Source organism: Panthera leo, chromosome B4, assembly GCF_018350215.1.
Source record: "Panthera leo isolate Ple1 chromosome B4, P.leo_Ple1_pat1.1, whole genome shotgun sequence".
Taxonomy (NCBI): Eukaryota; Metazoa; Chordata; class Mammalia; order Carnivora; family Felidae; genus Panthera; species Panthera leo.
The window spans coordinates 116020177-116044187 of record NC_056685.1 but is presented as its reverse complement, the minus strand read 5'-3'; the positions used below and the strand labels follow the sequence as shown (position 1 = coordinate 116044187).

The window sequence follows — 24011 nt, the reverse complement described above, 5'->3', positions numbered from 1 at the left end:
GTTTATTTATTTTTGAGAGAGAGAGACAGAGCATGAGCAGGGGAAGGGCACAGAGAGAGGGAGACCCAGAATTCAAAACAGGCTCCAGGCTCTGAGTTGTCAATGCAGAGCTTGATGCAGGACTCAAACCCACAAACAGTGAGATCATGACCTGAGCCAAAGTCAGACGTTCAACCAACTGAACCACCAGGTACCCCTGGACAAACTAGATTTTAAACCAAAGACTGTAACAAGAGATGAAGGGCACTGTATCATAATAAAGGGGTCTATCCAACAAAAAGATCTAACAATTGTAAATATTTATGCCCCCAATTTGGAACAGCCAAATATATAAATCAATAATAATATAATTGATATTATTATTCAATCAAACTCATTGATAGTAATACAATAATATCAGGAGACTTTAACACCTCAGTTACACCATGTACAGATCATCTAAGCATAACATCAACAAGAGAACAATGGCTTTGAATGACACACTGGACCAGATGGACTTAACAGATATATTCAGAGCATTTTATCCTAAAGCAGTGGAATACATGTTCTTTTTGAGTGCTAATGGAACATACTCCAGAATAGATCACATACTGGGTCACAAAATCAGGTCTCAACAAATACAAAAAGACTGAGATCATACCATGCATATTTTCCAACCACAACACTATAAAATTTGAAGTCAACCACAAGAAAAAATTTTGAAAGACTGCTAATACATGGAAGTTAAAGAAAATCCTACTAAAGAATGAATGGACTAACCAGGAAATTAAATAAGAAATAAAAAGATACATGGAAGCAAATACAAATGAAAACACAACAGCCCAAAACCTTTGGGATGCAGCAAAGGCAGCCATAAGTGGGAGATATATAGCAATACAGGCCTACCTCAAGAAGCAAGAAAAATCTCAAATATGCAACCTAAACTTACACCTAAAGGAGCTAGAAAAGTAACAGCAAATTAAGGTAGAGCAGAAATAAATAATATAGAAGCAAACAAACAAAAAAAAAAAACCAATAGAACAGATCAATGAAGTTAGGAGTTGGTTCTTTGAAATATTTAATTGAATTAATAAACCCCTAGCCAGACTTTTCAAAAGGAAAAAAGAAAGGACCCAAATAGATAAAATCATGAATTAGAGAGATATCACAACCAACACCATAGAAATACAAACAGTTATAAAGGAATATTGTGAAAAATTATATGCCAACAATTGGACAATCTGGAAAGATGGATAAATTGCTAGAAACATACAAACTACCAAAAGTGAAACAGGAAGAAATAGAAAATTTGAACAGACCCATAACCAACAAAGAAATTGAATCAGTAATCAAAAATCTCCCAACAAACAAAAGTCCAGGGCCAGATGGCTTCCCAGGGGGATTCCACCAAACATTTAAAGAATACTTATCCATTCTCTCTCTTTCTCTCTCTCTCTCTCTCTCTCCCTCCCTCCCTCCTTCTCTCTCTCTCTCTCTCTCTCTCTCTCTTTAAATTCAAGTTAGTTAACATACAGTGTAGTCTTGATTTCAGTAGTAGAACCCAGTGATTCATTTCTTATATGTGACAGCCAGTGCTCATCCCAAAAAGTGCCTTCCTTAATGCCCATCACCTATTTAACCCATCCCTTCACTGCCTCCCCTCCATCAACCCTCAGTTCTCTGTATTTAAGAGAAAAAATAAAAGAGGAAAAGAAAAGAAAAGAAAAGAATAGCTATTCTTCTCAAACTGTTCCAAAAAATAGAAGTAGAAGGAAAGCTTCATTCTATGAGGCCAACATTACCTTGATTCCAAAAGCAGACAAAGACTTCACTAAAAGGGACAATTACAGGCCAATATCCCTGATGAACATGGACGCACTGTGCATGGAGCCTGCTTGAGATTCTCTCTCTCCTTCTGCCCCTCCTCCCATTTTCTCTCTCTGTAAAATAAAAATAGAAAGAAAGAAATAATTAAGACAATTAGAGTCTAGAGACACTCCAGAACAAAGTTGGTGAAGCAGATAGTCTTTGTGTTTAGCTGGTAAAAATCAATCTCTTATACAAATATAATTTATAACTTAAGTAAAACAAATACCATTTTAGTAATCACAGTTTCCTGGGGCACCTGGGTGGCTCAGTTTGTTGAGCATCTGACTTGTGATCTTAGATCAAATTTTGATATCAGGGTCTTGAGTTCAGGCCCCAGATGGTCTGTATGCTGGGTATGAGGCCTACTTCAAAAAAAAAAAAAAAAAAAATCATAGTTTCCTATTAGAAATTTTTATAATTTCAAGGAAAGAAACCAACCATTCTTGGAACCATTACCACTGACCTTCTATATCCCCAGAAAGCTCTTTGCCCTTTCTAACAAACAGCCTGAAAAACTCAACTACAGAATAAGTATAAACTTGATGGTAGTTCATATGTAAATATTCATAATCTTTTTTTCTTCCTTTTTTTTTTTAATTTAAAGAGACCTCTTTAATTTTGTTCAAATTAATTCTGTTCAAATTCCCTATCATTTAGCTATAGAATCCTTTTTTTGGTAGAACTGTTAACATTCCACACTCTAATGTTGCAAATAAATCTTCTAGGCTTCCACTTGACAGGAGAGCACTCCATGGGACAAGTAGAGATGACTTAATTGCACTGACCCAATCCCTCCTTGCCTTCCTGGTCCTTCCACAGGCCTGGGCTACCTTAAGAGGCATCACTAACAAACTTCCAGTTATAAATAAATATGTTATAAGGATGAAAAGTACAGCATAGGGAATATTGTCAATAGTATTATGATAACATTGTATGGTGACTACACTCACTGCAGTGAGAGCATAGCATATATACAGATTTGTCCAATCACTGTTGTAAACCTGAAACTAATATAACATTTTATGTCATAAACTATAATTCAATAAAAGAAGGAAAAAGAGCAACACTAGAGCACCCCAGGCAGTGATTAAAACAAATCAGGGCCAAGCAGGCAGGGAGCTGTGATCTGTCAGGGATGAGGCTTAGAGGGGGGACACAGAGGAAGGGGAATCACTTGGGGATCAGTGCTGCTGTCTGGTCAGAGTAACTAGAGTGTGCCTAATCTTATTTCTCAAGTCTAAGTTGCTGAGTGTCTGAGTGTCTCTCTTGTCAAATACTCTGATTTGTTGTTGAACTGCCTGCTGGGACTTGCTTCAGTAATAATGTGTAGCCATTGTTGAATTAAAAGACACAGGGCTTAGAATTTTGTCTCCTTACCAAAAAATGAATAAATAAGTAAGAGTGAGGAAGGATTATCTGCAAATAGGAAAAACATTTCTTTTTAGTTCTTTTGATCTGGATCATGAAGGAGTGAAGATATTTCAGAGAGCATTCCTGGTTGAGGCCTCCTCTGGGAATGCTGGCTTTCCTTGGTGCTCTGCCATGAATCCTTTTCAAACTCAACACACTCACTCCCTGTAGGCTACTGACACCCAGAGCTCCAACCCTGGTCCCAGCTTCTTACCTGACCCATAAACCTGTGCCTCCTGGTTCACCCCACTCAGTGGTGTTTTGGATAGTTCAGACTCAACATGTCCAAGACAAAATCCATCTGGATCATAAAGTGTAAGGTGGGGAAGATGTGAGGATAGTTGCAGAAGATGAGACTAAGCCATATCATGCTAGTGAGTCATGAGGGGAAAGAGAAGAAGTGGGTGAGGGAGGAGGGAGAGCCAGAGGAAGAGGGGGAGGGGGAGCAGGAGGAGAAAGGAGAAGAAGAGGAGAGAGGAGGAGGAGAAAGAGGGGGGAGGAAGAGGGCAAAGAAAAAGGGAAGGGGAGAGAAGAGGAAGGCAAGGAGGAGGGGTACAGAGAGGAGGAAAAGCATGAACTTGATCCTAAGAGGAATGAGGAACACTGAAGTATTTTAAATAGGGAGTGACATGAGTATATAGCCATGGTTTAGAAAGATCACTATCAGTCCAATATAGATAATGAATTGGAGGGAGACAAAACTGTGGGCAGGGAGAACTTTTAGGTAGCTTTTGAGACAGTGTGAGAGAGGAAGTAGGCAGTGGATCCAGAGCAGTGACTCTGCGTGAGAATGTTGGAGAGGGAATGGAGTGCCTTAGTGGACATCAAGGTGATACAAGTGTTGATGCCCATAATCCTAGGAAAACTCTAGGGAACAGAGCCAGAGCTGCTTGGTCACCTGCCCTCTCTCCACCTAAAGAGTCTCATCTCATACCAAACCTCCTTTATTCCTTCCTTACACAGAATATGGAGTGCCTACTATGCGCTAAACACTATATAGTAAGGAAAAAGAGTGATAGTGAGACAGAGGGACAACAGAAAAGGGTGGCCCCAGCATGCTGCTTAAAAGCTCTGTGTTTTGTTTTAATTAAGGAGACTGTTACCTGTAAGAATTCATTCATTCATTCGTTCTTTCTTTCCTTCCTTCCTTCCCTCCTTTCTCCCCCCCATCCCCTAACAAGTCATTAGAATACAAAATCATACACTCTCATAAAATCTAAAAGGATCCCAGGTGGGTCCCTACATCCAGCAAGAGTATTTTTGTTGATATGTATTTGTATTTGAAGTCCTGATTAAGTGCTGTGGGTTTTTTTTAAATGTTTTATTTATTTATTTATTTATTTATTTGAGAGAGAAAAGATGAGATGGGCCCGGGCAGAGAGAGAGAGGGAGAGAGAGAATCCTAAGCAGTCTCCACACTGTCAATGCAGAGCCTGATGTGGGGGCTTAATCTCATGAACTACAAGATCATGACCTGAGCCAAAATCAGGAGTCCAACACTTAACTGACTGAGCCACCCAGGCACCCCAAGTGCTGTGTTTTAAAAAGACCTCTTTGGGGCGCCTGGGTGGCTTGGTCGGTTAAGCGTCCGACTTCGGGACTTCGGCTCAGGTCATGATCTCACGGCCCGTGAGTTCGAGCCCCGCGTCGGGCTCTGTGCTGACTGCTCAGAGCCTGCAGCCTGTTTCAGATTCTGTGTCTCCCTCTGTCTCTGCCCCTCCCCTGTTCATGCTCTGTCTCTCTCTGTCTCAAAAATAAATAAACGTTGAAAAAAAATGTTTTAAAAAAAATAAAAAATAAAAATATAAAAAAATAAAATAAAAAAAATAAATAAAAAGACCTCTTGGATGAACCTTGAAAACGTGCTAAGTGAAAGAATCCAGACACAAGAGGCCACATACTGTATGGTTCCACATATATGAAATGTTCAGAATAGGCAGATCCTTTCCAGAGGTGGGTAAAGAGGAAATGAGGAGTGACTCCCAGCGGGGATGGGCTTTCTTTTAGGGGGATGAGAATGTTCTGGAATCAGATAGTGGTGATGGTTGTACAACATTGTGAATATACTAAAACCCACAGAATTGTACAATTTAAAATGGAGTTATAATTAGTTCATATAGCTTTCTTTTTTTTAAAGGACCTCTTCCCCATGCCAGCTTCAAAAAAAAAAAGAAAGAAAAAAGAAAGAAATACCAAGAAGGATAGAATGTAGTTACAGATCAAGGTTAAGAGTCATAAAAATTATTTTTGCTGTAGACAATATGAATTAGGTCTCATGTAGAGCTATACTAAGAGCACACGAACTAGAAAACTGTTGGGTTCAGCCAGCTAATGTTCCTGCATAAACTATTCTGTACCAAAGTTCAAGTCTTCCTTTCTTTCTGAATTTCTAAATGTAACTTCTAATCGTAAACACAGTGAACAATAAGAGGTAGTGACAGTGAAAGAAACTTACGTTTTTCTAGTTTACCTTTCATTCTATTTTATGGGCATGAAGGTATATATTTTTTAATTTATTAAGGATCTTTGGTTGTAAGCAACAGAAACCAATTCTGACTAATATAAGGGGTAGGGGAGTGGTGTTTGAAGGATTTAGGGTAATCCACAGAATCAAAGACAGACTTCATTAGCTCCTTTGTAAGACCCTGGCTGGCTGCCTTAGGAGCAAGGGCAGCTGCAAGGACCTCAGCAGCAGTCACGTGCGCTGCCACCAGATGGCATCAGTTTTTAGTGCTGTCCAATTCAGTTCTTTGTTTTGTTTTTCAATTTTATTTTATTTTAGAGAGAGAGAGAGCACAAGAGGGGGAGAGGGGCAGAGGAAGAGAGAATCTTAAGCAGCTCCATGCTCAGTGCAGAGCCTGTTGCAGGGCTCGATCACATGACTCTGAGATCATGGCCTGAGCCGAAATCAAAAGTGGGAAGTTCAACCAACAGAGTCATTCAGGCACCCCCTGTCCATCTAAGTTTGACTATATTTCCTATGCAGTCCATAGGAGATAAAGTCTGATTGGCCTAACCTCAATCACATGCAAAATACATTCAAAGATCATATGTGTAGCCATGAACTTTAGTTTTGAAAAAGGCTTAGTATGTGCATATCCAAATTCCAAAGTGTAATATGAATGGAGAAGCATAGCCATTGGGAGTTGAATGATTTTGAAAATTTGCTTCCTTCCTATCATGCTTCTAGTTGGGAAAGCTGTATGACCCCTCTGTCTGGGCTCTTACTGTGTGAAGTATTGAGAGTGAAATTGCTCTTTACGGTTCTAAGTAAATTACAGTGTCACTATGTTTCCCTGCCTGGTAACATAGAGACTAGGTAGGAGAATTGAGGAAATGTGGCTTAGGACAGGGAGAAGTGGTGCAAACAGCTTTAGTCTTAACACCTTATGCAGGAGGAGACATAAAAGATGGGACTTGGAGACATAATTACTTACTTATTTTTATGGGCTCCTATTTCTCCTCCAAGGGAAAAAAAAAATACTGTGTAGAGTTTAAGAAAAGAATTAACCTGAATAAAACCAACTAATTAGGCAATTATAAATAACTGAATTTTTCATTCTGTTTTCTTTCCAAATCCAGCACCTACTTAAGACATGGCTTTGAAACCTTTAGAGTTAATTTTAAGTATGTGAATCTGGTGTAGTGAAAACTAAGAAAATATCTAGAAGCAGCTTGTTTAGGCATGTCTGGTTTGACTCTGAGGAATTACAATGCAGGTTCTTTTGGCTAGGAGTCTTATCCTATAAAGCTGCGTGCATGGGTCGTCTGGCTGGCTCTTTGGTGGAGCAGGCAGCTCTTGATCTTGGGGTTGTGAGTTTGAGCCCCACTTTGGGGTTAGAGTTTGCTTTTTTAAAATAAAGTTGCATGCAGAAAATTCTCCTGTGACTGGGGCGCCTGGGTGGCTCAGTCGGTTGAACATCCAACTCTTGATTTCGGCTCAGGTCATGATCTCATGATTCATGGGATTGAGCCCCAAATCAGGTACTGTGCTGACAGCCATGAGACTGCTTGGGATCGTCTATCCCCCTCTCTCTCTGTCTCTCCCCAGCTCTCAGGCCTGAGTGCACATATGTGCTCTATTCCTCTCACAAAAATAAGTAAACATTAAAAAAAAAAAAAAAAAAAAAAAAGAGTTGACTTAAAAAAAAGAAAAAGAAATTCTCCTATGACTATATGGCAAGTCAGGAAAGCATGTGATTATCAAAATTAGTTTAAGAACTAGTGATCAAACTTACTAGTAAGATACATAGATTTTGTAATGCTGACTTTAGGGAAAAGTCACAATGTTATAGAGGATGGCTAATCACAGATTAGAAGGGAAGTGAAACTTCTTAGTGTGGATAAATTTATAACTTCCCTCACCAAATCCTACCAGCAAATTTGTTGTAGGGGCAACCAATCACCCTATTTTCTCATTTCTAGTTTCTGATTTTAGAGGCATATTTGATCAGGTGCTTATATATCTTCTATCTATAACCCAAAAGAAGCAATTTTTTCTTACAAAAGACCATGGGAGTAAAACCGATACCTACAAAAGAAGTATGAAAATCTTACTGATTTTCATATCAGTATCTGATATCACAACAGTTATTTCAAAATCAGGGAAACCCCAATAGATAGCTATTCCTTATCCATTCTTGGAAGACTATAATGCTTCTGTACTTTAAAAGCCAACACAGTTTAGTAACCATTAAAAAAATTAGAACAGTGATCAAAATTTTGATGAAATGAGAACATAAGCCTTGGGGGCAGACTTGAGTTTGAGAAGCACCTGGATGGCTCAGTCTGTTAAGTGTCTGACTCTTGATTTTGGCTCAGGTCATGACCTCGTGGTTCTTGAATTTGAGCCCCACATCAGGCTCTGCATTGACAGTGTGGGACCTGCTTGGGATTCTCTCTCTTTACCTCTCTCTCTGCCTCTCCCCTGCTCTCTCTCTCAAAATAAATAAACATTAAAAAAAAAAAAGCCACCTAAATCAGATTACAGCACTTCTCTGCTCAGAACCCTCTAATAGGTACTCATCACTCTTAAAGTAAAATCCCAGATCTTTTCTCTGGACCACAAGTCTTTGTGTAATCTGACCCTCCCTCTCTTCCACTTCCCCACTTGCTCAGCAGTCCTGGCCTCCTTGCTGTTCCCCCTTGGAGCCTTTACACATGGTGCTGTCTTTGCTGGTTGTTCTCCAGATAGTTGCACAGTTTATTCTCTCATGTAATCAGGTCTTAGGCAAAGGTTATACTCCCTCAGTGGCCTTTCTTTTCTGTTCTGTCTAAAAGATCCCTTTGCACTCTCCATTCCTTACCTGCTTTATTTGGTTTATAGCACTGATCACTACTTGTTTTATTATCTGATCCCCACAATGAGGGCAGGGACTTTGTCTGTTTGGTTCATTCCTGCATCCCAGTGCCTAGAAAGGTGCCCAGAAAAATAGTAGATTTTTTTTTCTCTTTTTTAAAAGAATTTATTTTATTTATTAAATTTTTTGAGAGAGAGAGAGAGAGCACACGTGCACAAGTGAGTGGAGGAGGGACAGAGGGAGAGGGAGAGAGAGAGAGTCTTAAGCAGGATCCACTCCCAGAATGGAGCCCGATGCAGGACTCAATCCCATGAACGATGAGATCATGACCTGAGCTGAAATCAAGGGTCACTTAACTGACTGAGCCACCCAGGCATCCCTAAGATTTTATTTTATTATTCTTTTTTAAATGTTTATTTTATTTTTGAGAGAGAGAGAGAGAGAACAGGGGAGGGCAGAGAGAGAGAAGGAAACAGAGGATCTGAGGCAGGCTCCACGCTGACAGCATACAGCTTGACGCAGGGCTTGAACTCACAAACCGTGAGATCATGACCTGAGCTGAAAGAAATCAGATGCTTAACTGACTGAACCACCCAGGCACTCCCCTAAGATTTTATTTTTAAGTAATCTTTACACCCAATGTCCAGCTCGAACTCATAACCCTGAGATCAAGAGTTGCATGCTTTACCGACTGAACACCCCAGCACCCCCCAAATAGATTTTCAATAAATAATTTTTGATAGAGTGAATGAACATTCACCATTCCTTCCATCAGGAATGACAAACACATTTTTACTTTGCTTTGCCCCCTTCATTTATTAACCAAGCCTTTGCCCCAGCTTTTGGCAAGGACGAAAGGCAGGACTTCTACAAGGAAAAGAATATCTGCTGTGAATCCTGGCAACAATCCTAGGAGGTGATGATGCTGTTTCTTTTTAACATAGGGAGTTCACGGAGGTTACAAAGCTGAGATGTGGAGCTGAAATCGGAGCCCAGGTGCCTGGACTCATAGTCCAAAGTGTAGAATAAGAAGTGTCTGTTGGCAGCATTATGATGCAGTAGAAGGGCAGATAGGGTAGAAATGGCCTTCTCTTTGTTTTCCTGTAAATGAGACATTTTAGGATTCTTGGGAGAGAGTGTTTTGGAGGTCTCCTCACTCTACTAACACATATCCCTTTTCTGGTCTCTATTTGAATGAGAGTTGCTATCTGGAAGCATATTGGGAAGGGTTCCTTAAGAGTACATGGTGAGAAAGAGGTAAAGGATCTGTAGGCTGAAATCTATAGAAAGCTTATGAAAGAACTGAAGAAGACACAAAGAAATGGAAAAAGATTCCATGCTCATGGATTGGAAGAACAAATATTGTTAAATGTCAATGCTACCCAAAGCAATCTACACATTCAATGCAATCCCTATCAAAATAGCACCAGCATTCTTCACAGAGCTAGAACAAACAATGTTAAAATTTGTATGGAACCACAGAAGACCCCAAATAGCCCAAGTAATGTTGAAAAAGCAAACCAAAGCTGGAGGCATTACAATCCCGGATTTTAGCCTGTACTAAAAAGGTGTAATCATCAAGACAGTATACCATTGGCACAAAAACAGACACATAGACCAATGGAATAGAATAGAGAACCCAGAAATGGACCCACAAATGTATGGCCAATTAATCTTTAACAAAGCAGGAAAGAATATCCAACGGAAAAAATACAGTCTCTTCAGCAAATAGTGTTGGGAAAACTGGACAGCTACATGCAGAAGAATGAACCTGGACCACTTTCTTACACCATACACAAAAATAAACTCAAAATGGATGAAAGACCTAAATGTGAGACAGGAAACCATCACAATCCTACAGGAGAAAAGAGGCAACAACCTCTTTGACCTTGGCCACAGCAACTTCTTACCTGACATGTCTCCAAAGGAAGAGAAATAAAAGCAAAAGTGAACTATTGGGACTCATCAAGATAAAAAGCTTCTGCACAGCAAAGGAAACAATCAACAAAACTAAAAGGCAGACAGTGGAATGGGAGAATATACTTGCAAATGACATATCAGGTAAAGGGTTAGTATCCAAAATGTATAAAGAATTCACCAAATTCAACACCCAATAAACTAATAATCCAAGGAAGAAATGGGCAGTAGACATGAATAGACACTTTTCCAAAGAAGACATCCAGATGGCTAACAGACACATGAAGAGATGCTCAATATCATTCATCATCAGGGAAATACAGACCAAAACCACATTAGATACCACCTCACACTGGTCAGAGTGGCTAAAATTAATAATTCAGGAAACAACAAATGTTGGTGAGGATGTGGAGAAAGGGGAACAATTTTGCACTGCTGATGGGAATGTAAACTGGTGCAGCCACTCTGGAAAACAGTGTGGAAGTTCCTCAAAAAATTAAAAATAGAATTACCCTATGACCCAGCAATAGCACTACTAGAAATTTATCCAAAGGATACAGGAGTGATGATTCATAGGGGCATATGTATCCCAATGTTTATAGCAGCGCTATCAACAATAGCCACACTATGGAAAGAGCCCAGATATTTATAAACTGATGAATGGATAAAGAAGATGTGAGATATATATATATATATATATATATATATATACACACACACACACACACACACACACACACACAATGGAATACTACTTAGTAATAGAAAAAAAGAATGAAATCTTGCCATTTGCAACCACATGGATGAAACTGGAGGGTATTATGCTAAGTGAAATAAATCAGTCAGAGAAAGACAGATATCATATGTTTTCACTTATATGTGGAGTTTTAGGAATTTAACAGACGACCATAAGGGAATAGAAGGAAAAATAAGTTACAAAATAGAGAGGGAGGCAAACCATAAAAGACTCTTAAATACAGAGAACAAACTGAGGGTTGATGGACGTGGGAGGTTTGGGGGGGAGCGGGGAAAATAGCTGGTGGGCATTGAGGAGGGCATTTGTTGGGATGAGCACTGGATGTTGTATGTAAGTGATGAATCATGGGAATCTACTTCCGAAGTCAAGAAAGACTACACTGTATAAACTGTATGTTAGCTAACTTGACAAAAAATTACTAAAAAGAAAGAGTAAGTGATGAGTGCTTTAGAGGGTAGTTAGAACCTCTCCTTTTATTTAGTCACTAGGTCAATATTTGGTCACCACAAGGCTAATATATTTAGTTTGAGAGAGCAAATCAGGGACTGTTTGCTTGGTTTGAGCAGTTTGGACAAGTCTTTCAATTGCATTCAACTGCTGGAACAATGATATAACCAGTGTGGTTTAAACATTTCACCTCTCAGCATAGCCAGCCAGGTTAAATGGGACAGACTAGATCCCACTAGATAATTAGTATATCTTTTCAGTTTATAAAGGGTTTTTGCAAAGATTCTCATACTGATCTGATGAGTATAGGGAACTTAAACATTGAGGACAGTGGGACAGTTTGGGGCGGGAGGAAGCAAATGTTTAAATGAGATTACCAGTTTAATATGTGAATGAACAATGCACAGAGGAAATTAATTGCCTACTTAATTGACTTCTTTTAGGAATCTAGTGATTAAATTAAATGCAAACTGAGGGGATTATGCTTCTTGAAGTGGAAATTAGGATTCTTGTGTGCATTTATGTGCATGTGTGTTCTTGTATGTGATGACCTATGCCAGAAAAGAAGATCAAATGGACAAAATACATAGAACAAACACCTAATTTGAAGTAAAAAAGCCTTTTTGGAGAACCTAATCTATTATTTTTTCTTGCTAAGAGTCTTGGGCTCTTGGGCTAGACACTGAACTTATTTGAAAGTCACTTTTTTCATCTATAACATAAGAATACTTATTTCACAAAGGTAATTGTTGTGTCTAGTACAAAGACCATTCAGTAAATGTGTATTGAATTAAAAATTCTTTCCATTTGTTCACTATTAATTATTAACAAACAAGATATTGTAAAGTCATAGCTCATTTGGATTTTTTGAATGGTTATTCAAGTATTCTTCATAGACTTTATTTTTATTATATTTTCAAGATGTATTCATTCCTAAGATATCTTGGGATATGTAATAAACCAAAAAGAAATATAAATAAATAGGAGGCACACAACAAGGTACAAACCAGACTAAATAAATATGTCTTACATCCTTCCCTGAAAGGTGGCTTACATGGGTAAAAGTGATCAGGACTTGACTGTTACTCCATAGAAAACATCTTTGCTTTGGTAGCTGTAGGAACTCAATGGAAGCCCCATATTCTGTTTACTGAATAGCAGATGAAATCCTCAAACTTCTTCAGGGCACTCACAACTCAGGTAGATGGATTTTCATGTCTATAGCCAACCAAAATAAACAAAAAGATCCATTGATGTGGTTAATAATACTATTTAAACACTAGCTTCTTATGGCAACAGCTGAGATTAGGTAAATACTCACAAACTATGGAAATGCAGTGGCTTAGGAAGCAGACTTGAAGACAGAGGCACTACTAAAAATCTGGCAAAAAATTTCCATTAGAATACAAGAGCAGCCCTTGGAGCACCTGGGTGGCTCAGTCAGTTGAACATCCAGCTCTTGATTTTGGGTCAGGTCACGATCCCAGGGTCGTGTCATTGAGCCCCGTGTCAGGCTCAAGCTGAGTGCGGATCTTGCTTAAGATCCTCTCTCTCTCTCTCCCTCTGCACCTGCCCTGCTCATGCCCTCTCTCTCTCTCTGTCTCTCTAAAATAAAAAAATAAATAAGAATAAAAACAAGAATACAACAGTAGCCCAAATCATCATAAGCATCCAAATCATCATAAGCATTTGACGTGTATTAATCTCATCTTACTGTCATTGCAAACTTCTAAGCCAAGTGTCTGTAAAGTGGGAATACTCCACAAAACCTGGTACTCAGGAAGAACTACTGAGTTAGAATGTTAGAACAAAATGAGGAATCAGAATAGAACCATTTATTATAACACTAATAGTTAAAGAATTACTATTATGCCAAGCCTTCATGTAAGCATGTTACTGACCCTGTAAAATAGGAATAATTGTCCTCTAAGAGCGAGGGACCTGCAGCTCATAGAGAGGACCACAGGTGCCAAGTGGTAGAAGACCAGGAATTTTAACCCAGTTGTTCTCACTCCAACCCAAGTGTTCCCCCCACTGTATTTCAGCAGCCCCCACAGGGTCAGTTTTGGTTGGATCGCTGTGAGGGCCAAAACAGCAGACCTGGTCTTGGAGATCAAAGAGGGCCTAATAGATTTTCTCAATCCAGTATAATTTGGCATCTGCCTCTGTCACACCACTGTCTGAACTTGTAGGTTCCAAGTCTAAGTTTATTCTTTGGATCTTTCTTGACACCTCTGCATCATTTTGCTCTTCTTGCATCATGCTCTTCTTGAAACCCTCTACTTCTTCGGCTTCTTTGTCACATGTTGTATTTCTATCCTTATGCTTTATTTATTTATTTATTTACTTATTTATTTTTGAGAGAGGGAGAAGGGACAAAGAGGAGAGAGAGAATCCCAAGCAGGCTCTGCACTGTCAGTGCAGAGCCCAAGACGGGGCTCAAACTCGCAAACTGTGAGATCATTACCTCAGCGGAAATCAAGAGTCAAACAGACACTTAACCAACTGAGCCACCTACGCGGCCCTGACCCTTGGTTTTTATACTACAGACTTAGCCTGGATAATAACGTATTTATTGAATGCTCCTTATGTGGCAGGCATTGTCCCAGTCCCTTTACACGCCTTCACACGTATTATTTAATCTTCATGATAATCCTATGAATCAGGTGGTACTATTGCCTCTTTTGAAAAGTCAAGGAAATTTAGCAACAAAAGAAAATATAGATAAACTGGACTTCATCAAAATTTATGATGTTTGTGCATCAAAGGACACTATCATGAGTGAAAAGACAGCTCACAGAAGGGGAGAAGATATCTGCAAAGCATATGCCTGATAAATGATTAATATCCAGAATATATAAAGGACAACAAAAATAAATAACCCTATTTTAACAATGGGCAAAGGATTTGAACTCAGACATTTTTCCAAGAAATATATACAAATGGACTCATCTTTCTCAATTTTTTAGCAGTAACTGACATGTTAATCACTGCCTCTTCTATAAAATAATTTCTTCATTCGCCTTCCAGGACACCACTCCTTCTGTGTCACTAATTGCTCCCTCTCAGTCTCCTTTTTAGGTTCCTTTTGATCTCCTGGCCTATGAACCATAGGTTCCCCAAAGATCTCAGTGTGCTGACCCGTCTGACTTATGCTCACAACTTTAAACACCACCCAAAATGCTGACATCTCCTACTCTGGATCTTTCTCTTGAACTTAGATTCATATATTCAATTGCCTATCCAGCATTTCCACCTAATGATTAATAAGTATTTTATTTAAAAAAATTTTAACGTTTATTTATTATTGAGAGACAGAGAGAGACAGAGAATGAGCATGGCAGGAGGTGGCGGGGGGTGGGCAGAGAGGGAAAGAGACACAGAATCCGAAACAGGCTCCAGGCTCTGATCTGTCAGCACAGAGCCTGACACGGGGCTCAAACCCAAAAACCACGAGATCATGACCTGAGCCGAAGCCAGATGCTTAACTGACTGAGCCACCCAGGCGCCCCAATTAATAACTATTTTATATTTAACCAATCCCAAACCAGCTCAATTTCTACCCAAACTTCACTGGGTGCTCCATCTCAGGAAATGACAACTCTGTTCCTCCAGTTGCTCAGGCCAAAAACCTCAGAATCATCTAGACTTCTTTCTTATACTGCACATACGTTGCATCTGCAAATCCTATTGGCTCTATCTTCAACATATATATACAGACTTGGATTGCTCCTCAAGACCTTCACTACCAATGAGCACTATCCGTCACATAGCTTACTGCATTAGCCAACAGATGTCCCTTTCCCCATCCTTGTCAGACTTCCACACAGAAGAATGCTTTTTAAACTTAATATTTTTGAAACCTGAGTCAAGTCTTGTCAGTCTACTGCTTAACACCCTCCAATGGCTTCCTATCTCAAAGCAAAGCATACACATTATAAGGCCCTCCTCGACCAGCCAGCCCCTTTCTCAAGGAGTTTCACTTGCCTCTTCTCTGCTGTTCTTGTCTCAAGGCCCTTTCACTTACGGCTTTCGTGTGGCTGGTTCCCTCACTCCCTTCAAACGTGACTGCCCTGTATAAAAAGCACTCTACATCCTCCATATTCCTCTTCCCTGGCTTTGTTTTCTGTGGAGCATTTACCACCATCTAACTCCCAATATATTGTCCGGCTCTCCCCTCTAGTATTCACCTTGTTCACTGCTCTGCCTTGAGCACGAGAATAGTGCCTGGCATGCAGCACACACTCAAACTGAATGGCCACTATAGCCTTAGTTAAAATATGAGGGAGGGAGTGCAACTTACAGAGTTTCAATTCATATAGGTTATGTGACAGATAAAAAAATTATTCAAAACATGTTACCCATGTGGAAAATAATATCAGGGGTCCTAGCTTGATAAAATGCTGGGCACCTCTGGATTAGATTACTCTAGGTTTTCAATTTCAACTGAACTTCAACTCAATATGATTTCAGAAAGGAGAATTTTTGAATTTTGGTACTGAGCCTGGTCCTACACTGGCCTCTGGACATACACAAACTTAAGGTTTTTTCCAGTTCAACATTTTTCTGTATTTTGACCAAGTTATTTCTGCAAGAATTAAACACTGCAGCCTTGTCTCTTTTTTTCTCCAGACCCCAGGATTAGCCTAAGAGGGGATGGCTTGAATATACACAAAATGAAAAGCTTTCTGCCTGTGACTAGAAGCCCAAAATTGCAACAAAATCCTACATATCCTCAACTTACCAATTTCTTAAATTACACTTTTCCCCCATACGTAATTCACAGTTTTTGTGGTGAAAAAACTGGCTAAAAGTTTTCTTATGTCACTGTTTAAGAGATTAACACTGTTCAACTCTTCAGATCCCAGTGTACATATTTTGCACAGTAGCTTTGTCATTGGCCATCATTACCCACCTGTCAGAGCTTAATCTTCTAAGTTCAGGCAAGATAAGTGGATTCATGGCTAATAGCTAGGCATGGGTGCTAAAGAATAAAGTGTTTCAGATCAAGGAACAAGATATGAAACAAGAGCTAGGTTCTTTTGCTACTGAAATGAAGATAAAGCAGAAAATTCTATTCCTATAGAGAAAACCTTGTAATAGGACATCCCTTCATGATGAAAAGATTACGCCATCTAAGAGGAAAGGAGTAACATGCAATCATAGGGAACCATTGTTCCTTTTAAGTCCTTATACCCTGCTTTTCACGTACTAGTATTAGACTGCTTTAAGATGTAAGATATACTTAGTTCTTAGCAGTTTAAGTTCTGAGCTGGAACCACCTATACTTTTTCAACTACCATCTTCTCCACCCCTACCACCTCTTATCCTCTTAATCTGAAGGTTGAATATTTAGTAGGCTGCTCACCTGTGCCTAAATAGAAGTCCTCTTGCACCCTGGAAAAGAATGACAACCTTGGCTTTTCACAGTAGAGTTGTATCTCTTTGTTAGGAAAAAGAGAATCTGAGAATTTTAGCCCTGGAAAAGAATTTTAGAGGGCTAGTCCAATTCACAGATCATGATTTTTTTTTTCTTTTTGAGAGAACATATGTGCGCATGTGTGTGGGGGAGGGGCAGAAGGAGAGGGAGAATCCCAAACTGGCTCTATTCCAGTGCAGAGCCCCATTAGGGGCTCAATCCCAGGACTGTGAAATGATGACCTGAGCTGAAGTCTTGAATTGGAGGCTCAACTGACTGAGCCACCAGGTGCCCCAATGCTTTTTATTTAACAGAGGAAACTGTGCCTTGACATGGTTAAATGATTTCTGTGAGTTTTAGAGACGTTGTTTTGTCCATAATCCAAGTCTACGGACTTCTAAATTCAAAGGCTCTGTACTCTCCCCTAGAGTTTAGCTGTAAAATGAAATGTATCCATAGGCAGCTTATCATAAAGAAGTCTTTTAGAATTGGGGAGGATACTGGTTCTGACACTTCACATGTACAAATTTGAGTGAGAAAACTAAGCCGGTTTCTTGACCTTCAATGTATTCAGGTTCTAGGGACATGTTTGATGCCTAATATTATTTTGTGTATAAATGTAAATATTTTCTCATAAGAACACATTTAAGGTCTTTCTTCAAATAAGTAGGACTGGGGCACCTGGCTGGCTGAGTCAGTAGAGAATGTGATTCTTGATCTGGGGTCATGAGCTCAAGCCCCATGTTAGACATAGAGCTTGGTTAAAATTAAAAACAAACAAAAAACCAATTCTTAAAAAATAAGTAGGACTGATTTTCACATGAACAGATTCTGAAACTCTTCTATTAATTTTTACAGATGTACATTAGGGGAAAATTAGTATTTGCCAACTTTATTTTCAATGGCTATAGCACATCTGCTAAAGACCTTCAAAAGCAAATTGTGAAGACAAAGAGTGATTATCATACAGGATATTTCCTACCCAATGACTTCAGGATCCGGTAGAGTAACTAATATATTCTATCTTGTCTCACACTTTTAATTAGTAAATCCCAGATAAGGGCCAAATTTCAAGAACTGCCTTTATGAATGTGTGTTCCTTGCTTCAAGTTTTTTCTGGAAAGAGGTAGTTTAAAAGCTCAGTTCAAATGTTTGGAGGCATCTTTTAACTTGCTGAGTACACATCCTGAGCAAAGCTCACCCTCAGGGTTGAAAAAATTTATGGATAAGAAATTATCATTGAAATTAAATGGTGTTATGTCCAAGGAATATTGTAGGGATTCGATCCCTTTATGAATCTTGTGATAGATCAATGTGTGGAAATGGTTATTGGGCAACAGAATGATATTGGAATGGTGGTAATTGAAAAAATAAACAATGGGTATATTCACCAGAAATCAACTGCTCCCACACCCCGCCCCCCCCCGAACCTGTTTTAATACAGTATAAAAATCAGGTCATATTACTCAGCAATCATAAATAATGAAATCTTGCCATTTGCAACGTGGATGGAGGCAGAGTGTATTATGTTAAGTGAAATAGAGACAAATACCATATTATTTCACTTATATGTGGAAATTAAGAAACAAGAGATGAATGAAGGAGGAAAAAAGAGAGGGAAGCAAACCATATGAGACTCTTAACTATGAGAACAATCTGAGAGTTGATGGGAAGGCAGGCGGGGTGATAATCAGGTGATGGGCATTAGGAGGGAACTAGGTGTTGTGATGAATCATTAAATTCCATCCCCAAACCAACTTTACCATATATGTTAACTAACTAGAATTTAAATAATAACTTGAAATTAAATAAATAAAAATCAGGTCATGTGCATTTTCATATTGAACTTTTCTGTTAAATAAAACTTTTGTAATAGTAAAAGAAATAAGTAAATAAAAGTTGTTCAAGGAAGGCCACTTTCTCTTTAACCAGCATTCAGTCTGCAGAGCCATTTTGGAGCTACCACGAATGTTCCCAAGACTGTAGCTAAGCTTAGAAATGTATAAACAAATAGTTCATTCAATTACATAGGACAAAGTATGATCCATTGGATGTTAGCTTCCTTCTTAATTCAGTAGGTATTTTCTGTCAGAAAGGTCGTACAAGTCAACAAATATAACATGATTAGAATGTATCCAATGGCTGACAGTCACTGAGAAGGGTGAAAAGCAAGCTTTTAAAATTCATTTGCTGTTTCACTCTGACAAAATATCATGTGAGGCACTTTAATGACCGAACAAAACTTAGACTAATGAATCCAAAGCTTTCCTAGAAAACTGTCTTTTGTGGTTTTGTTAACATATTCTGAAAAATACAGACAGAAGGAAGAGAAAAAGAATTTTTACTTTTTGGCTAATTCATGTGGCAAACATCAGAATTAAAAAAAAAGGCACACACACAAAAGACACAAAGAAGTACAGATTTTATTAGAGACTAGTTAAGCTTAGGAGGAACAACAATAATACAGACATATACAAACCTACTGTTGGTTTTTGTAAAAATCCTTTAAAAATTCAGTATGGTAAGATATATCAAGCGATCAAAGAAAGTATTGATGAGAAAATCTTAGGTAGGGCAGGAAATGTACAGTTCTACATAAAATATAAGTAGTCAAAAAGTAAAAATTAAAATAAAGGATATTCTTAAATGGTATTAAAAAAAATACAGTTTAACACACTCCAGTGTTAAGACTGGAGTGAAGACTGACTTTAGAAACTTACTATGTAAACAAGCCTGAACTCTGTAAGACAGTTCTCACATTCCTATTTTAGGTGTTCATAATTAACAATGTCAAAAGAGAATGCAAATGCTCCTCAAATACTGAGAACACTTACTGAACATAAACATAAGATGGGTTCATACATTTCAGGCTATGTCAAGAAATAGTCACCTATGCTTACAGATCAGTGCATGGATACAAGATTGCTGATGTTAGAACACTGTCATGTTTGGGTGAATGCAAAATGTCATAAATCTGGAAGAAACTGATATAAGGCTCACCTATTTAATTGTAATGTAGTTCATTAGAAAAAATTAATTGGAAGAATTGAGGCATAAATTAAGAGTGAATTTATAAGACAGTAAAAGCATTTAGATCATTTGACATTAAAAGGAATCAAAATCCAAAGATCTTTAGATCCAAGGTTTCGTTTTATCAAAAAAATACATACATATACAGTACTAACATGTATAGTTTTGATTTATGTAAACAGGAAACACTGTGCAAAAAAAGAAAACACTGAGAAGGGTAATCAAAATATGATTTAAAAGGCAAAAATAATAGAAGCCATGGGATGAAGCATCTATGTGATGAAGGCAGTACAGATCTAATCCCAGGGTTGAGTTCTTCAGAATGAGCCTCAAACTCACAGTCCTCTTTTAAAGGATAACTCACTGATCCAATTTTTCTGGTGACAAGGCTTGGAGGAACAGCACAGTTTTGGGCTCTTTTCACAGTTGGAATCCCTGATTTGTCTGCAATTATTTCAAACATGGTCTAAACCTATTGAAATGCCAGTATTACCAAAAGTATACATTTCCATTGTGTATCATAACCTTTGGGTTTGGGGTCTTTTCATGCCTTTTCAGAAATCCTGTCCTCAAACGAAATAAAACAGCAATGTCACAGTTATGGTAGGAGACCATGTGATGAATCAAGTAGGTCACAATCTTTTAAAAACCCAGAGCAGCAGGGAACAACAACAACAACAAAAAATAATAATAATAAAAACCTTATTCTGCAAAATACTTCAGTAATCTGTAAAGTATTAATCCATTTTCACTCTATCATGCTTTTTATCAACCATAGCAGATTCTGAAATGTAGCCTCTACAATGAGTCTGAAATGATGCTGTTCTTCCCAGAACTGAACCTAAAAAACAAGTTCAAAGCAGTGTGGTGGATTCAAAAGATTACAAGAAAAAAGGCACTGGTCTCCAGAAAAAAGATTTTAAAATTACTCGACATTGGAGTTAGAGGGCAAAGACCAAATGCCTTTCAGAGATGATGCATAATTAAACAAGACTGTTAATCATATTGTTGAGTAGAAAGTGTTTGACAAAACCAAAGAAAAAAGAAACCATTAATTTAGGGGAGAAATTTTTTTGTGTGACAAAGTCATTTAACCACAAAATAGAAATATGATAAGTTACAAGAACAATTCTCCTACTAGCAATTAATAATAACCATATTATAGATCACATTTCTACTGTGATAACTGTAATGTCAAAGTCTGGTAAGACTTTATCTTGTTACCCACTGTCATTCCTCTAATTTTGGAAGGATTAATGAACCAATTTTTGCTAAAATGTAGGCACACATACAAAAAAGTGAGTTCTGGTGAACGTAGGAAGTCTAGTCAGCCTCAGGTTATCTTCAGTCTTCACACTCTTGATGTTCCGGGAATGATGCGCGAGTTTAGGTTGGTTCTAGGATAGGCCCAGGGGCCTGGTTTGATCTGGGATCCCTGGGACCATACCTAGAACAAACCCAAACAAAACGAAACTCCTTGGGAGTGCTTTCAGCTCAGGTGACTTCTGGGCTTTTCACTCATATGGACCTCCAGGGCTGTACCAGACCATACAATGTTTAAGGAAGGGGAGTAACATTTCTGGAGTTTTCTGTACGTTGCCAGGTGCCAGTACTGTGCAGAAAATACTTTGACTTAAACTTGGAATTAATTTTAAAATTTACTTTGGGAGGGGTAAAGGATATGTAACTTCTTAGGATATCATAAAAACAAAAAACTTGTGAAAGACATGCTTTAGTTTTAGAAAAAATTTCAAAGATGAAATAAACTCATTTTGTAGGTAGCCAACCTTTAGGAAATGCTATAAAAGTGAAAAATGTAAAGTTCAAAACAATAGAATTATTCTTTATCTTGAGAAACTCTTAAGATACAAATATGATGGGAAATACATACTTCTACAACAATGGCTCATAGAATATACCCACTTTGAAAAACAGTGTATCAGAAGTATACACAACTTAAATACTGTCCTGTTTCAATAACATGTTTGATATGTGCCAAATGAAATTCAGTAAACAGGGACGAAACAAATTAACTCAACTGCTGACAGGTTAAAATATATTAAAATGTACAGCATTTAAAAAATACCATATGCATTTTAGTTGATCACACATTTTAGAATTTATTCATGTTATACCTTTGTATATGCGAATCCTGTAATCAATTCATCCTCTTTTCAATGTATAGCAATTATACTGAGTAGAATCACTTTCCTCTTACAACTATACTCAAAGAGAATCTCTCTCTTTGTACCACCAACCAGGAGTTGGCGTCATGATTATTCTGTAATGGCAGTCTCAACTCAAGAAACGGGTTTGGATCCTCTATTTTTAAGTGAATATTATATCACAATTCCCTTCCAGTAGCATATGAATAATGTTAAGCTGTGTCATGGCCAAAGACTGATTTTCCAATTACCCTGTATATGATGGATAGATGAATCAACGTATGGACTAAAACATAATCAGCCTATTTGTAAAACTAAGTTATTCAAGGTGAGGGTATCCCTTTCTAGACAAATCTGAATTTTACTTGCAAACATTGTAACATGTGAATTTTGTGTTTATTTTTTATTCAAGAGAGAAAAATCATCATGTTTGCTTAACATCAAATGGTAATTTAAACACGCAAAATATAGAATGACACTGGGTATTTAGTCATTCAAACATCTGTCAACATCATTAGCTCTAACACTGATAATTTCTCGCAAACTTTTAACATACATTGCGTTGAATAAAAATAAAGATGTTGTGTTAAAATCCTGCACATCAAAGAATAAATTCTTTGTGGTAAAACTGCCTAGAGTCTAAAAACCTTATTACTTCTCAGTTCTCTGGGATATCAATTGTGAAAGTTTTCTTATTTTCCAGGACTCAACCTACTTCATTGTTTCAGAAATGAAAATACATTTCTCTAAAAACAAAACCAAAGTAACAACAAAACCAACCTAGCCAAAGAAATTCTTAGCAACATGTGGTATCTGATTCAACTAGAAAGTACTGTAGAAAATGCTAATTTGAGTTGGCTGGTTTTAATCAGAGCCAAAAAATTAAAAAATAGAATGTAGAGAAGGTAAGTATAGAAACATAATCGTTCCTTTTGTACAATAACAGCTCTTCTATTTTGAGAGCAGGTACCTAATTTAGTAACTTCACTTAAAAGATAGCAATGAAATAGGTAGTAACAGATACCCACAAAATCCATGCATTTAAGTATAATCCAGGTTTTTAGGTCTTCACTGAGTCAATTTATTCTTACTTTATACATTATTCTAGCTGTCTTAGTTACCTGGTTTCCGAAACCAAAACAGACTAGAAGGAGCATAACGAAGGTGGAGAAAGGCCATTGCTATGGGCACACTTAAGCGGTATTTGGAGAAACTGGAGGAATGAGAACTGCTATCAGAAAACAAAGACAAGAAAATGAAAAAAGCACATCAGAATGGAGCCATTTAGTAAAAGGGCATGTAGCTCTCAGTGCCTTAATTAGACTATCACAGTATAATAACTTGTTAATAATGATCATTTTGACATCAAAAAAGATTTAAATGATTTTCATATATTGTTTAATAAGATAGCAATGCATATTGTTTTAAAAAGATCACCTTCAGAAATTATTCTGAAAAATTTTAATGCTTAAAGGGGTTTAAGTTCTATAGAAAACTGGGATATCTAGAATGAGTCATTCTCCAAATATCCAGTTAGCCAGTTCTTTCTAAATTAGCCATGCATGTTTAGTCTCAAACCTATAGTTCTAAATATAAATCTTGGTGGACAGAGTTGGAGTCATATTTATAATGTTTAAGTTTTAAGTCTGTGTCCTATACTAGGAATAATGAGCAGAAAAAAAAAAAAAACAAAAAAACCCCATTTTCCTAAAATATAC

At 37.8% G+C, this 24011-nt stretch overlaps 2 protein-coding genes across 4 annotated transcripts in view; one reads left to right on the top strand and one right to left on the bottom strand.

Moving 5' to 3' along the window:
* The window catches only part of LOC122224943 (uncharacterized protein C3orf20 homolog), a 191042-nt gene that overhangs the window by 108925 nt on the left and 58106 nt on the right, over positions 1-24011 (top strand). For all 3 annotated transcript variants that reach the window (XM_042947397.1, XM_042947396.1, XM_042947395.1), the window contains one exon: positions 17957-18099. In XM_042947397.1, the coding sequence (XP_042803331.1) occupies positions 17957-18099 (143 nt within the window). The remainder of the gene's footprint in view (positions 1-17956; positions 18100-24011) is intronic.
* Positions 12751-24011, bottom strand: part of VEZT (vezatin, adherens junctions transmembrane protein) — a 79272-nt gene continuing 68011 nt past the window's right edge. The window contains exon 12 of the mRNA XM_042947404.1: positions 12751-12897. Within this exon, the coding sequence (XP_042803338.1) occupies positions 12869-12897 (29 nt within the window). The 3' untranslated portion in view covers positions 12751-12868. The remainder of the gene's footprint in view (positions 12898-24011) is intronic.